The sequence below is a fragment of the Tarenaya hassleriana genome, unplaced genomic scaffold (genome assembly GCF_000463585.1).
Source record: "Tarenaya hassleriana unplaced genomic scaffold, ASM46358v1 Cleome35, whole genome shotgun sequence".
Lineage (NCBI taxonomy): Eukaryota > Viridiplantae > Streptophyta > Magnoliopsida > Brassicales > Cleomaceae > Tarenaya > Tarenaya hassleriana.
In genome coordinates, this window is record NW_010966617.1 from 274,713 (window position 1) to 290,035 (window position 15,323).

Below are 15,323 nucleotides of genomic sequence, written 5' to 3' on the forward strand. Positions count from 1 at the left end.
AAACACATATACAATAGATATATATATATATATATATATATATATATATATATATATATATATATATATGATTTAGTGAATGGATGTGTTTATATATATATATATATATATATATATATTTGCCTATATATTATACGTATATATAATTAAAATCTTAATTGAATCGACGGATCGGCTCAAGTCTGTAATTTGGTCCGTAATGTTTAGGGTCTTGTTGATCTGAAACGGGTTTTAATTTTGAAATATGAATCCGTAAATTTTACGGATAGATTCGGGTCGGGTAACGGGTATCCGGTTTTTTTTACAGCCCTAACAATTACAATGTTTTTTTTATAAAAAAAACAACAAATAAGACGAAAGAGCGACGGAAAGATTACGATGCTTATATATTCATCAAACTATATATATATATATATATAATGTAAATCCATTTACCATTATTTAGAGAGGAAATGCTTTGAATCATAAATTTTAATAATATTTATGAAACATTATGTAAGTGAGCTAATGACTATATTATATAGATGCATTGACATCGCTATGTTATATAGTGAGACATTATGTGAGTTAATGGCAATTGAAAGTGTATCGTCCAGTTAAGTATATTACCCTAATGACCATCATGGTTGGACAAATGCAAAATAAAGTAAAAACTCTCCATAATTTCTAATAAAATTCAAGTGATTATTCATTTGCACATACATACATATATATATATATATATATATACACATATTATTTTTGTTTCTTAAAAGTTTTGTAAGCGAGGGGTTGTTTACAACATTTAAATGGTACTAATATATAGAAGAATTGAACGTTCAATTGTATTTAACTTTATTTTTTTCCCATCTTTTAAATAATTATATTAGACAACCACTGACGATGTTCCATTAGGATAAGCGACGTAATTAAGTCAAGATTATGCCATTCACTTTTGTACAACAAGTAGATTGTCGTCCAAGAAATATATATAGGGATTCTTGTCAAGAAACCCTAATTACGTCAAAAGATTACGATGATGGTTTTATAATATGATATAAAAAAAAAAAGTTGATTACACATATCGTAGTAGAGGTGACGAAACAAAAAAAAAATCTATTATGGAGTAAAAAAAAAATCCACGCAACATGTTCGGTTGGATGTTTTATACACAAATTGCCTCGTGGACTTTCCATTAATTCATGCACCAAAAACTTATACATAGTATGTTACTTGCCCTTTTGGTTATAAATTTTGTATTTCACTTTTTTTTTTGCTGTATTTAATGTTTCCAACTTTGTTTTTATATCGTAAATTAAAATAGAATTTTGGTGTAACGGAAAATAACATGAATTGTGACACCTGTTGCAAGAAGACATGACGTATGAAACTGAGACACTTTCTCTTCCACTTGAGATTGGGTTTGGGGTCCATTGAGCATGTGATGTCCATTTGCCTCACTTACAATCCATATATGCATATCTATATATATATATATATGTATATATATTATATGCCACCATGATACATTTTTATCTGCACTTATATATATATATATGTATATATATATATATATATATATTATCTTATATTTTCCTTTCAATTGTGCAGTCGCTCAATCTTTTTTATATTTTTGTATCCGCGAAGAAACACGTATACGAAGATACAATTTAATTTAAGATTCGATCAGACAACCTTAACCGGTTCTATGGATCGACATTGGTTCGATATACCACCGATCACAAACTATACACGTCACCATTAGTAAAATCCAAGACAGAGAAACAAACAAACAAAATGTCCTCGAGTTTTGACCGACCGGTCCCCACGATACCAATTCAAGGTATGAAAACTAAACCGGTCTATTGAACCGGGGCCTGGTTATTCTGTGTGGCTGTGGACGTCTCTCTCTGTCTGATTCTCTGATAGATCTCTTCGTACGGTTCAGAGCGATAAAGCATCCCACTAGTGAATAATTGAGGGCCTATAAATACAATCCCTTCGCCTTACCATTAATTTTCAAGCCTCACACTAAAAAAAAAAACTAAAAAAACACAAAAAAAAAAAAAAAGGAATCATGGAGAAGAAGATCGACAACAACATCAACAAGATCGAGGAACAAACCCGACATGGCACGAGAAGGGCAAAGGGGGGTTTGATCACAATGCCCTTCATCTTCGGTATAAACCCTAATTACACAACCACGTCTTAAAACTATTCATAATATACAGATCTCTCTTATGCATATATGTATGTATATGATTATGTATCGAAAATGTTATTATAATTTGGGGTTTATTCTTGGCGTTACAGCGAACGAGATATGTGAGAAATTGGCCGTAGTGGGATTTCATGCAAATATGATAAGCTACTTGACCACTCAGCTTCATCTCCCTTTGACCAAAGCGGCAAACACTCTGACCAATTTCGGCGGGACCTCGAGCCTCACTCCTTTGCTCGGTGCCTTCTTGGCCGATTCCTTCGCCGGCCGGTTCTGGACCATAACCATCGCTTCAATCGTCTACCAGATCGTAATCTCATAACAAAAATAAAAACCCACCTTTTTTTTTTCGATATCGATCTTTTCCTGGTGTGGGTTTTCGCTCACATGACGTTTTTATTGATGATTAAAGGGGATGACGTTGCTGACACTATCGGCGATATTACCGAACCTGAGACCGCCGCCGTGCCATGGAGAGGAAGCTTGTCGAGAGGCGGACACGGGGCAGTTGACGGTTCTTTACGTGGCTCTGCTTCTTGCGGCTGTCGGGTCTGGTGGGATCCGACCTTGTGTCGTCGCTTTTGGTGCCGACCAGTTCGACGAGTCCGATCCTAAGCAGACCACCAAGACTTGGAACTACTTCAATTGGTATATATTTATCATATATAATTCATTTACATTAATACACACCTTATTTAATATGTTTACTAAGTAACGAGTACGCACGATTCCTCCTATGTGTAAATAATCCTATTAAATTTTGCCAAAAATAGTTTGCGACTTTATATAGTAGTTGTAACAGTGAAGTATATCTTTAAATGACAGTTTTTTTTTTCTTAAAAAAAAATAAAATATTATCAACGATCCAAAACGATTTTTAAAACAAAAAGAATCCAATCCATCACTACCCCTAAAATACGGAGTATTTTTAAATTTCTTAATCCGTTTTTATTATAAAAAAATAAAATACGGAATATATATAATAATGTGTTATTAGACTTTTTGGAAAAGAAATAGAAACAAAATAAATCTGCTATAAATTAATATTTTATAATCTTCCAAGTAAAATAAACTCAATTTGCGATGACTTTTGGTGTTGAAATATATGTTCTCGTTTTATTAGGTACTACTTCTGCATGGGGGCATCTATGCTAGTTGCCGTGACGGTCCTCGTCTACGTCCAAGACAACGTCGGATGGGGATTAGGATTAGGGATTCCGACCGTGGCAATGCTGTTCTCGATCGTGACGTTTATGGGCGGTTACCCGCTTTACCGCCACATGGATCCGGCGGGCAGCCCGTTCACCCGCCTGATCCAGGTATCGATGGCAGCATTCCGAAAGAGGAAACTGCCTATGGTCTCGAACCCTAATTTGCTTTACGAGAACGATGAGATCGATGCCCCTATCTCCTTGGGTGGAAAGCTTATTCACACCACACACATGAGGTATATATAACACTTCACTCCTTCTAATTCTATCTCCTTTTTATTTTCTGTTGCTCTAAATATTATATTCATAGTTAGGGGTAACTTATTTGGTTAATAACCTAATTATCGAACCGATCCGAACCATATAACATATAACCGTAACCGAACCAAATTCGATAAAAAACAGAATGATTATGATTTTTCTAAAACCGAATCCGAACCCGAATAAAAAAATAATTATAAATTTCTTTTAAGAAAATGAGTATGTTTATCATAAACGAATCGAATCTGAATCGGATATAACCAAACCAAATTTAATATAAAAATCAAACGGTTATAATTTTTCTAAAACTAAAATAACCAAACGTGAATATGGTCGGACACCCGAGTAAGCCATAGTTGGTGAAATATTTTATACATAGTTAAGTAAAAGACAATCCAAGAAATCGAGTTTTATTAATGTTTGGAAAATTTAATATTTGCATGATCCACGTAGGAATATTCAATTTATAGATGGGTTAGTTAAGGTGGCAAATCTAAGATGCAATTCCTATTAAAAGAATGATAACATTACTAAAGAGGAGATTCTCAAATTATAAAATTCATGTGTCCAATGATGGCATTTATCATGATTGGTATCCAAAGGAAATAAAAAAAAAAGTGTTGTTAAAATAAATAAAATTTCCAAAAAATGATTTTTGGTACGAAACTTCAACAACTTGTCTATTGGGTGAAACCAGACAAAGATATATTTAATCGAAATAAATGCAACACACATCACGAACATTAAAAAAAAAATTACAGGGTGTCTAATGAAAAAAAATACAAAAGATTTACCAAAAGAAAAAAAAATACAAAAGGCATCTCTGTTTGGCCCCGTGAATAATAGACAAGAGGACATAATTTCGGTCACACCAAGACAATTATTAAAGTTGTAACTTTTGTTTTGGCATATGTAAACGCACCGAATGGATTCATTGCCACATCCATGACCTAATCATTTTTGTCCTCATCTCTCGTTTTATTTATCTTATTGTTTAACTCTTATCAATAATAATTTACAATCACTATATCCGAATCTTGAATTATTGCGTTTCTTTATAACGTTTTATTGATTTTTAAAAAAATGCAGATTTCTGGACAAAGCAGCGATCGTGACTGAGCAAGACAACCTTAAACCGGGTCAGGCCCCGAACCCGTGGCGACTCAGTACGGTTCACCGAGTCGAGGAACTCAAATCGGTGATCCGAATGGGGCCCATCGGAGCGGCCGGAATCCTCCTCATCACGGCCTATGCCCAACAAGGAACGTTCTCTCTGCAACAAGCCAAGACCATGGACCGTCACATAACCGAATCGTTTCAAATACCGGCCGGTTCAATGTCGGTTTTCACGATCGTGTCCATGCTCTTAACCATCGTGTTCTACGACCGGGTTTTCGTCCGGTTCGCCAGGAGATTCACCGGTTTAGAGCGTGGGATCACGTTCCTCCACCGGATGGGAATCGGCTTCGTCATCTCGATTCTCGCCACGCTGGTCGCCGGTTTCGTGGAGATTAAGCGAAAACGAGTCGCGATGGCTCACGGGCTCGTGGACAAGGGCCATTCGGTCGTACCGATTTCGGTTTTCTGGTTGGCTCCTCAGTACGGACTCCACGGAATTGCCGAAGCGTTCATGTCGATCGGACATTTGGAGTTTTTCTACGACCAAGCTCCGGAAAGCATGAGGAGCACGGCGACGGCGCTGTTCTGGACGGCGATTTCGATAGGAAATTACGTAAGTACCCTCCTGGTTACGCTGGTTCACCGGTTTAGCGCCGGGCCGGATGGGCGGAACTGGTTACCGGATAACAACTTAAACCGGGGGAAATTGGAGTATTTTTACTGGTTAATCACCGGTTTGCAAGTGGTTAATCTCCTGTATTACGTGTGGTGTGCGAAGATTTACACGTTTAAACCGGTTCAGGTGCACGACAGCACGGAGAAGGGTAATGGTCCGGTACGGGATGGAGTTGAATTATCGAATACGGTTTAGTTGGTTAACGTTTGATGGGCTTTGGGTGTAAGTAAATTAGCCATGGAACAAGGACTCATGTGTTAGAAAATAGCCCAAAGTAGAGTAAGTATAAAGTATCAATTTACTATGTTAGTCCAAAAAATGCGTGTGTATTATGTTTCTTTTGTATGGTATTACAACGTTTGATTCATATTATATCAATAAAAAATCAACATGTCCCCTTTTTCATAAACAGCCGCACCCATTATTATACTAAATGATTAGGGTAGAAATTTTGATTTTTTGGATTGGAATTCGGTTCGGTTTTATTATGGTTTTGTTCTTTTAATTTTAGAAAATTTATATCTATTCAGGTTTTATGTTAGATTCGATTTCGGTTCGGATTGGTTTTAATGATAGAAATATTTATTTTCTAAAATAATTTACGATTTTTCAATTTGGATTCGTTTAGTATAATAATATTATAACCATACGACTAGATTCAAATTCGGTTTTTTATTTTAAAAATATCACAACCAATCGGTTTGGATGTCATTAATTGAACCGGTGGTTTGGTTTTGTTAACCATTAACCGAACCGAACCCACTCTACAAAATATCATATGGGCCGTGATTAATAGTGAATATTCAATGCAAATTGATGTGATATTGGGCCTTAATGGGCCAACAAATAACGAATGATTGGTTGGTGAAACCGAAACTCTAGTTGCGACAGTCGCAATTCCAAACATCTCGCACGCCTTTTACCTTTTCAAATCTCTCTCTCTCTCCCTCTCTTTTCCTCGAACCCCGAAACAGAGCCGATCATATTTGACGGGGAAAAACAATCTAGGCGTTGAACTTTTGAATTTCTTGGAACCATCACGATCGGAGAATTTTCCTCCAGATTCTACAGCCCTGGCGAAGCTATACAGGGAGGAGGAGTTAAAGGCCATGGAAGAAGAAGACGAGGAAGGGATGTTCGAGGACGCTGTTTCGAATGTCGCTAGAGCCAGGACTCGGTTGTCGGTGATCACGGAGGCGTTCGAGGATCTCGCCGGAATCCTGAATTCCCGCCGGAAAGTGCGGCGGATGGGCTGCGGGGCATCGGAGGAGGAAGAGATGGGGCTGAGACTCGACGCCTTCTGCAGCGCGTGTGCTCACGTCTCTGTTCTCTTCGAATGTCTCGGCCTCGCCTTCAAATTCGCCGAGATGGAGTACGTCTCCAAGGTTCATCTCTTTTTTCTAGATCGATCATTCCTTTTTTTTTCCTCCTGTCGAATTTTGAATTTCTTATTGTCCTTTCCCTTCATTACATTGTTGCTCATCGCGATTGTCTGAGATTTGGGGTTTTTGGATTCGATTCAAACGCCGCATTTTTTTCTGATTGCAAATCCGTTTTCGTCTGCAGATTTTTCATTCCTTTGATTTGTGCACGATCGTCACAATTCAGAGACTCATTTGAGAATCCGGGATTTGTGTTTTTTTTTTTGGATTTGGCTCGAATGTTGCATTGTTCTTACCGAAAATTTCGAATTCATTTCGTCGATTTCGAGTTTCAGGTCAGAAATCTAATCGAAGCATCGAAAACATTCAACACATTACAAGACATATTGGATCTGGATGTCGAGAACGACACGGTCAAGACACCGGGAAGCAATTCGAGGAATCTCCGCCGCGTTAGGCAAGGCCTCGACCTCATCCGAGCCATCTTCGAACAGTTCTTAACCACCGAGTACGTCTCCGAATTCACCGTAACCGAGCAATATATATCGATTGCGTTAAACCGTCTGATATATTTGATATCGCGTCGATTTTTTCAGCGGATATTCATTGAAAGACGCCGCCACAACGGCATACACGGAAGTTTGCGCACCGTTCCATACATGGGCCGTACGGACGGCGGTTTACGCCGGAATGTATACGCTCCCGACGAGGGAACAGCTTCTGGTTCGGCTTAACGAAACAGGTGAGATTTTTTCCATCCCGTCCGAAACTTTGTTCTTGATTGTTCCTCGAAATCTAATCCGATGTTGTTGTTTTTTTGGTCCGAAGATCGATCGGTGGAGAAGAACATGCGGAGGTACATTGAAGCGTCACGTCCGATTATAGCGTATATCGACAAGCTTTACATCGTTAGGAACATTACATTGGACTGGTAACAGTATTTTTTTTACGATCTGATTGGAAAAAAAAAGTGGGTTCGTCGTCATGGGTCTTGCATTTTATGCATGAAGTATATATACACTACACTCCAAGATTTATACGTACTTCGTATATTTATGTTGTCGGAACATGCTGTAGAGTTGGAGCTCTGTCTTGTCTGAAAAAAAAGCATGAGATGGAAGTTTAAACGAGGCCGATCATTTGCGTTGTGTTCCAATTTTTTTCTTATATACATTAGCTGTATGTGTTGTATATAAATAGATCTAATAATCAAATAATTTATTTATCATAGATTTATCACATATTGTATATAATTATTATATTATTAACAAACACATATGGTATGTATTATTTATCTTCAGTGACCCAAAAATATTGTATATTATCTCTAACACAAACGTTATATAACCGGTGTCTGTAAGTAATTTCTACACAAAATTTCATATGGAAAAAATGAGAGTTGGAAATATTTTGGTCAACGATCCTAAACAGATTCAGAAACCTCCGGAGCTCCCGTTGCATTCAGAGCCGGTAAGTTTACCGGTAAAAGCCGGTGGAGTCGAAAGCGTTGACCGGTCCGATTTTCCAAATCTCTTTATTTCAAAGAAGAAAAAATCGGAATCCCAACTCTCACTGAGGTGGGCCCGACACGTGGGCCATGCCAGGCTGTATCGTGGACCTGCTTTCTTATGCGCTGCGTCACTTTCTCTCTCTCTCTCTCTCTTGTTCACATTACATGTATTATATATGCACGAATATATATATATATATATATATATATATATATATTTTTTTTTTTATATAGTTACTATAAGTTTTAAGATTTATTTTCTCCTCTCATGATTTTTATTTTTTAAAATATTTTAATATTTATATACTTTCCTAATATTAATTTAAAGGACAAACATAACAAATGTATCATTTATAAAATGGTATATATATAATTTTTTCAATTTCATCTATCTGCATTGTATTTTGTGTAAGTGAGAAAGTGCGCTGCATTAACATAATTATTAATAATATCAAGTTCAATAGTATATTAGTGCGCAGACTATTATAGCAACAACTTGTAACACAAAAAAAAATAGATATTACAACTATTATGAATATGATTAAAATATAAATACGCCTGCCATATTTTATAGCTTAAATTTCATAATTAAACACGATTATATGTAACAGTAAAATTTTATTAAAAAAATCAAACTAATCGAAATATAAAAAGATAATACCTTCGTCTTCCTAAAATAAAAATGAATAACATTTGGTTTCAATCCCATGAATCTAAATTTATAGAAAATCCATGTATATGGAAATGATTTTTATTATTCAAGCTATTAATCATATTCGAAAACTTTTTTGTTCTGGATTTTTTTTTCTAAAATTCCATAAAAATGAACTAAAAAGAAATTGTTAGATATCTAAAATTATAAAAAAAAAACAGAGGAAATTATTATAAATAAAAAAAGCCAGCTGTCGAATAGATTGAGCGAGTTTTATTGTCTCTATAAACCCGCATCACGCGCTTCATCTCCACACGACTTGTCCTTTGTCATTTTCCTTTTACGTGACGAAAGAAAAAAAAAGAAAAAATCCCGCCTTGGGCAGTTTCGAAGTTACAGCATATACTTGAGGATTTTCTCGTCATTTCATCTTACGATCTTCGTCTCATCTACGTGGATGCAATCATCACCGTTCATCTCAATCCCAAATTGCCCGAAACCCTAGCTTCCCCCGTCTTTTATAGTGTTCAAATTCCGATTTCTCTCTCCTCAATTATCTCACGGGCGAGAGAAACCGGAGCCGACTCCGAGAGAGAGAAAGAGGATTTGCGAGGGCGGCGAATTCACGAATTGCGATTCCGGTCTAGGGTTTTGTTGTCCGAGCGGCGGACGGATATGGCTTGGCCGGCGGAGACGTCGTCGTACTGTGGCTGGAAGGAGGTGCATGTGAGGAACGAGAAAGGGAGGAAGGTGGTTCATTATTACCTGAAGAGGAGAGACGGAACCGCGGATCTGGCTGTTGTCGGGAGGGAGAAGAACTCGAGGCGCATGTCGTACAGATACGCGTTGGAGACGAATGGATCCGTTCTATTTAAGCTCAACACTCGAGGGGACGTCGTTGATTGGCTCAATTCTGTTGTTTCAGGTATTTTCAAGTCTTGAAATAGAGTTCTTCGAACCAGTTTTAGGGGTTTCTTCTTTGTTTCATGATTTTAGGCGCATTTGAAAGTGGGAAATGTTGCAGAGGGCTAGATCTGGATCTGGTGCGAAACTACGGAAAGGATTTTATCGATTTTTGATTGGTGTCTCATCAATTTTGAAGAAATTCGGTTTTCCCCCTGTCACGACACCATTTTATCTTCAATATTTATCTGGCGATATCTAGAAATATCAGATTTTGGGTTGGTCTCTCGTGAATTTCGAAGAAATTCAGCCTTTTCCTTCAACATTTTGGCTTGCGATATTCGGAAATCTTTGCTTTTCCGCCTTTTTTTTCGTTTCAGTTGAAGTGCCTTTGACGTGTGCGTCGATTTCGGCTTCTGATTGGGTTTAGATGCGTCGATGGGTGAAAGGGGTCTTTTTGCTAATTATTATTGTCGCCACTTTATTTCGGTTTGAGACCGATGGATTTTGTTCTCAGTTTGTGCCCTATAAGATTTGGTAATGGTACATCTTTAGGATCCTGTTTCCCCCTCAAGTTTTGTTTTGTAGTTATCTTGTTCTTCGGAAACATTCTCCCCTTTTCATCTTAGAATCGAAATGTTTTTTTCTTTTGTATTTTGTTGTCATCTATGCGCTGATCCATTGTGTTGAATTCTATTCACCCGTCATAACTCTGAGAAAATGTTGTTCTTCTCTTAACTCTTCTGGTTGCGCTTTTGCAGCTAAACCTATTTAGTGTAAACTGGTTTTGCTGCAGACAGATCAGGGTTTTCACCTTTTGGTACTGCCTGCATGCTTAAAGAATTGATATCTTTCCTGCTTTGCTTGATTTTTCATTTATGCTCTTAGATAGCAATATGCTAACACATAATTTACTCTCGTCTTTGAAATATCTCTGATCTTTGGCTGTATTTTTCAATTCTCCCAGATGTGTTACCTCAAGAAGCTAACATACCCACTGCCCCTGCTTCCACCCGCACTGCTACAGGTTTAAACCATGACACCCTTAAGGTACTACTGTAATTACAATTACGACATCTTTTGTCAAGTGTTGGGAGGACACTTGTCAGAAAATTCTGAATAATTGGTTTCTCTTTGTCCTTTTCTCCAGGATGCTCATTATCCGGAACAGGTTCATAGCAAAAACTTCTCATGGATGGGCACACCATGGATTTGCAAGAAACGGCGTAAGCATTACCCATCTTTTTGCCGGAATGGTGTCAGAGTATCTGTGAGTCATTATATCCTTTTTAAAGTTGGAAACTTGATTGTTGAGCTTTGCTGGATTTAGTTTCTTTTGAAGCTTATCGTTATGCTAATAACATGTCATTCTTCATGTATGAATTCGTTGCAGGTAAATGATTTTGTGTATGTTTTAGCTGAGCAGAATAAGCGTCTAATTGCATACTTGGAAGACATATATGAGGATTCTAAGGGCAGCAAGATGGTTTTGGTACGATGGTTTCACAAAACTGATGAGGTTGGTATTGTTTTGCCTCACAACGTTAATGACAGAGAGATTTTCTTTTCTCTTTGTCTTCAAGATATCAACATTGAGTGCATAGATGGATTGGCTACTGTCCTCAGTCTTCAGCACTACGAGAAATTTCAGAAGGAGTTTATGCATGGTCAGCCTGTTGTCTTCTTTTGCCGTAAATTATATGAAGATGATGTTATTAAGCCCTATAACATAGCACAGTTAAAAGGTTACTGGAGACAAGAAATGCTTAGATACTTGAATGTGACCGCTTCAAAGTCTGGTGAAGGTGCGCAAGAACCCAGTAACGAGTTAGGAATAGGAGCTGCTGGGGTTAATTGTGGTGAGGTTAGATTGAGGAAGAGGCGCCGCTCCAGCCCTGTGGAGAGTTTGAATACATCATTGGCGAATGGCCTGCAGGTTGATTGCAAGGGTAGTCTGGACTGTGTAAACTTGGATGCTTGGCCTGCTCCTAAGACCCAGGAGGAGGCTAAACCAAGTTCTTCTCAATACATAAAAAAGGGTTCATTTGTTGAAATACTTTCGCAAGATAGTGGCATCAGAGGCTGTTGGTTTAAGGCTCTAATAATAAAGAAGCACAAGGATAAAGTGAAGGTCCAATACCAAGACATTCAGGATGCAGAAGATGAGTCTAAGAAGCTAGAGGTACTCTTTTGGAAACTTTTTTTCTTTTGGGCTTTTTACTTACCATTTCTCGCATATTGGGTACTCATTTTTTGAGGCTTCATATGCTGTTCGCTTTCAGGAGTGGATTGTGACATCTCGCATCGCCGCTGCTGATCACTTTGGTGTTCGAATCCCTGGTCGGAAGATGATACGTCCTCCTCTGGAAACCTGCAAAGCAAATAATCTATGTGCTGCTGTTGTTGGAATGCCTGTGGATGTGTGGTGGTTTCATGGATGGTGGGAAGGCATCGTGGTTCGGAAAGTGTCAGAAGAGAAATTTGAAGTCTACCTGCCAGGTCTGTTAATGCAACCATTCGAAAGATTTCATTAATCAAGGATTCAATTGAAATACTTATATGTTTTCCGATACAAACTGTTGTAGCCTTTCTTTGTTTCTTGCTGTTCTTTCAGGGGAAAAGAAAACGTCAGTCTTTCATCTTAGTGACCTTAGGCAATCTCAGGAATGGTTGGGAGACGAATGGGTAAATATGAAACCTAGGTCAGATCTTGTGAGTTCTGTTCTATCTTCCGTGGAGACAAAACATACTACGGTGAAAATTGATGAGAAGTCAGCTCAAGTTGGTGCTGGTAACATTGGAGCGTCACTGAAAGGTGAATCTGAACTTACCGACTCTCTTCCAGTAGTTATGACCAAGAAAGATTCCGTGTTGCAATCCGTTCCTGATCTTCTGAAGGATGTCCTCGTTTCCGACTTGAAATGGAAAACATCGGGGAAGAGAAAGCGAAGCAGTGGTTGCTGTTCCCAGAAGCTTGTTGGTTTAAGCGAATGTTTCACAAAAAATTCCTCCTTGGTAACAAAATCCAGAGGAGGAGACAGATCTATGGCTCCAGATTCTTTCAAAGTAGATTGTGAGAACTGCAAGTTCATGGGGGATTCTTTATTTGGTTCTTCTGTTGCTCCGGCGGCTCTGACGAGCTTGGTAATGTCAAGGTGATCATGAAGTGGTTTTGTCTCAGCGAAGCATCTGCTTGATGCCATTTTGGGTTTAGGTTAAGGTGACTGACTGACTGGCTGGCAAAAGGGCTGGATTTCTAGATAAAGTTGGTAGTGGCATCCAAATTCTCTTTACTGTATGTATGTGTAACTGTAGGTTGGGGAGCTCTTGATGTTTGTGGGAAATCCAGGCAGGCAGCTAATTTTGGATGCAAGTAAGTAGGTGATTAGCGTAACCTTAAGTTGTAGGGTTTTAGCCATTAATCAGTTTTTTTTTCTTGGATTCTGTAGTTAATAGAGTTTTAGCTTTGTCATTCTCTCTCTCTCTCTCTCATGTAAACTTCATGTCTTGTCTGAATAAACTGTGCTTCTTTCTTGCCCGCTCTTGAGCTTACTAAAAGCATTTGGATACTCTCTCTCTCTATATATATATATATTAATTTGACCCTCCAGGATATTGTCTGAATATTATATAAAGTATGAATATGAATCCAGTGGATGTGCCACTAGTTTCAATATTTTTATCATTTCTGCAGTTGATTTGATTTCTTTCTTTTTAGCTGAGTTGGAGGAAACTTTGATTACTTTCATTTCTCTGCAAGTCAATCTTGTCTGAATATTATATTGAGGAGGCCGCCTTCTCCTTGTTTTTAGGGAATTGCAGAGAATTGAAATGGGTCCACCAGCAAATGAAAAGGATGCTCTTTTTTCTTGCAGCTGGGAACCATTGTTGTTTTCTGTCCATTTGGGGACCATTAAGGGAATCCAACAATGTATGTACAATCAAAATCCTTTTAACCCTACCAAATCTTCATGTAAAAATAAAAGTTACCAACTTCTTCTGTATCTGATTAAGATTTTCTGCTAATTAAGTCACCAGCTTTTGCATTAGCCACAAACCCTCACCAAAAAAAAAGGAGAGTGTTCTTATCTTAAACCCTCTTTTCCACTACTACCTAACCCCCCCTTTGTGCTTATGATTGGTTTTTCTTTTACTGAGGTGAGAAAACAGGTGAAAACCCCAGAAGGAACTGTTGATTAGTTTGGTCTTTAGAAGCAACCTCCTAGAGAATAATTTGCTCTGTGTAGAAAGAAAAGGGCTTTTTTTTCAACAGGGATTGGTAATGGTGGGGTCTGTCTTTGTGAGTGAATCATCTTTTTTAGGTTAGAGGAAGAAAAAGTCATTTACTTGGAGGGAGATGAAGAAAACCAGAGAGGTCTACAAACCAAAAGCATGTTACCAAGATTTTATCCTTTTAAGACAAAACCGAGTTGTGTGAACAGAAGTAACTTATATATGTGTGTCTTCCTCTTGTCTCCTCCGTAGATTGAAGTGTAAGAAAGGATGGGCTTGCTCTGTCATCCATGGTGGAGGATTTGCTAACTGATCCTTTTCCGAAAGTGACTGTCTTGCTTTCCACTTCTGATCAACTCCGGTCGGGTCCAGATTCCTACCCTTCACCGTCTTTTCCCTGTTCTATATATCTTGTCGGCTGCCGCGGCTAATGGATAACGAGTCCACCGCCATGGCTCTGTCTGAACTTGTCGACAAAGAGCTCAAAGCCGTAGATAGAAGGAAGCTTTCGAGAAGCGGAGACACCAGTCTTGCTTCTGTCGCATCGTTATCCATGCCCATTGTCAGTACACACACACTCTCTCTCTCTTAACCTGTTTTCCGTTCTCTGGAATCTTGCCCTGAATCTTTCGTCTCTGAGTTCAGTTCTCTGTGGTGGTTTGGTCGGTTTTTCAGGTTCAGGAGATTGTTCTGTCAGCTGACATCAGATGCTCCGACTGCCAAGAAAGAGTAGCCGACATAATGTCAAGAATGATCGGTGAGAATCTTCATCTGAACTGCTTCTGCTTCTGGGTTCTTCTTCTCCGTCGATGCTTATTGTTTCTCTCTCTCTCTCTCTCTCTCTCGTGTGGGTTTGGAGCAGAGACGTATTCAGTGTTGGTGAGTGTGTTGGAGAAGAAGGTGACACTGACATGCAGATATTCCGGTGACCGGAAGGTCTCCAAGTTACACAACGGCCGTCTCCGCAAAATCTCCACCATTAAGCGGATGATATTCCGCTCTTCCAGGGTGATAGTGTTCAAATTCCGATTTCTCTCTCCTCAATTATCTCACGGGCGAGAGAAACCGGAGCCGACTCCGAGAGAGAGAAAGAGGATTTGCGAGGGCGGCGAATTCACGAATTGCGATTCCGGTCTAGGGTTTTGTTGTCCGAGCGGCGGGGGGAGAAGGCGTTTG

General features: G+C 38.5%; 4 protein-coding genes across 5 annotated transcripts in view; all 4 read left to right on the forward strand.

Moving 5' to 3' along the window:
* The first annotated feature begins 2,000 nt into the window (after positions 1 to 2,000).
* On the forward strand, positions 2,001 to 5,876 carry LOC104821942 (protein NRT1/ PTR FAMILY 3.1). The gene is made up of 5 exons (XM_010552973.1): positions 2,001 to 2,159; positions 2,293 to 2,510; positions 2,613 to 2,848; positions 3,324 to 3,647; positions 4,762 to 5,876. The coding sequence occupies exons 1-5, from the start codon at positions 2,057 to 2,059 to the stop codon at positions 5,660 to 5,662; spliced, it is 1,782 nt and encodes a 593-aa protein (XP_010551275.1). The 5' UTR covers positions 2,001 to 2,056; the 3' UTR covers positions 5,663 to 5,876.
* On the forward strand, positions 5,705 to 7,911 carry LOC104821943 (ACD11 homolog protein). The gene is made up of 5 exons (XM_010552974.2): positions 5,705 to 5,723; positions 6,350 to 6,852; positions 7,185 to 7,357; positions 7,446 to 7,591; positions 7,678 to 7,911. The coding sequence occupies exons 1-5, from the start codon at positions 5,705 to 5,707 to the stop codon at positions 7,782 to 7,784; spliced, it is 948 nt and encodes a 315-aa protein (XP_010551276.2). The 3' UTR covers positions 7,785 to 7,911.
* A 1,644-nt stretch (positions 7,912 to 9,555) lies between these two features.
* On the forward strand, positions 9,556 to 13,483 carry LOC104821945. The gene is made up of 6 exons (XM_010552975.2): positions 9,556 to 9,936; positions 10,882 to 10,964; positions 11,065 to 11,184; positions 11,308 to 12,096; positions 12,197 to 12,413; positions 12,529 to 13,483. Exons 1-6 carry the CDS (start codon positions 9,687 to 9,689, stop codon positions 13,071 to 13,073), a joined length of 2,004 nt encoding a protein of 667 aa, XP_010551277.1. The 5' UTR covers positions 9,556 to 9,686; the 3' UTR covers positions 13,074 to 13,483.
* A 469-nt stretch (positions 13,484 to 13,952) lies between these two features.
* The window catches only part of LOC104821947, a 1,579-nt gene continuing 208 nt past the window's right edge, over positions 13,953 to 15,323 (forward strand). The window contains exons 1-4 of one of the 2 annotated variants that reach the window (XM_010552979.2): positions 13,953 to 14,289; positions 14,400 to 14,709; positions 14,823 to 14,904; positions 15,010 to 15,155. In XM_010552979.2, the coding sequence (XP_010551281.1) occupies positions 14,578 to 14,709; positions 14,823 to 14,904; positions 15,010 to 15,155 (360 nt within the window). In that variant the 5' untranslated portion in view covers positions 13,953 to 14,289; positions 14,400 to 14,577. Of the gene's footprint in view, positions 14,710 to 14,822; positions 14,905 to 15,009; positions 15,156 to 15,323 lie in introns of both variants that reach the window. The other variant, XM_010552977.2, reaches the window with a different exon arrangement.

Excerpts from the sequence above, each read along its gene's own strand:
- LOC104821942 (XM_010552973.1), top strand. The coding sequence starts at position 2,057 with ATGGAGAAGAAGATCGACAACAACATCAACAAGATCGAGGAACAAACC. Across the intron at positions 2,160-2,292 it reads CACAATGCCCTTCATCTTCG|CGAACGAGATATGTGAGAAA; the intron begins GTATAAACCCTA and ends TTGGCGTTACAG. Across the intron at positions 2,511-2,612 it reads CTTCAATCGTCTACCAGATC|GGGATGACGTTGCTGACACT; the intron begins GTAATCTCATAA and ends TGATGATTAAAG.
- LOC104821945 (XM_010552975.2), top strand. The coding sequence starts at position 9,687 with ATGGCTTGGCCGGCGGAGACGTCGTCGTACTGTGGCTGGAAGGAGGTG. Across the intron at positions 10,965-11,064 it reads TAAACCATGACACCCTTAAG|GATGCTCATTATCCGGAACA; the intron begins GTACTACTGTAA and ends CCTTTTCTCCAG. Across the intron at positions 12,097-12,196 it reads ATGAGTCTAAGAAGCTAGAG|GAGTGGATTGTGACATCTCG; the intron begins GTACTCTTTTGG and ends GTTCGCTTTCAG.
- LOC104821943 (XM_010552974.2), top strand. Across the intron at positions 6,853-7,184 it reads AGATGGAGTACGTCTCCAAG|GTCAGAAATCTAATCGAAGC; the intron begins GTTCATCTCTTT and ends TTCGAGTTTCAG. Across the intron at positions 7,358-7,445 it reads GAACAGTTCTTAACCACCGA|CGGATATTCATTGAAAGACG; the intron begins GTACGTCTCCGA and ends CGATTTTTTCAG.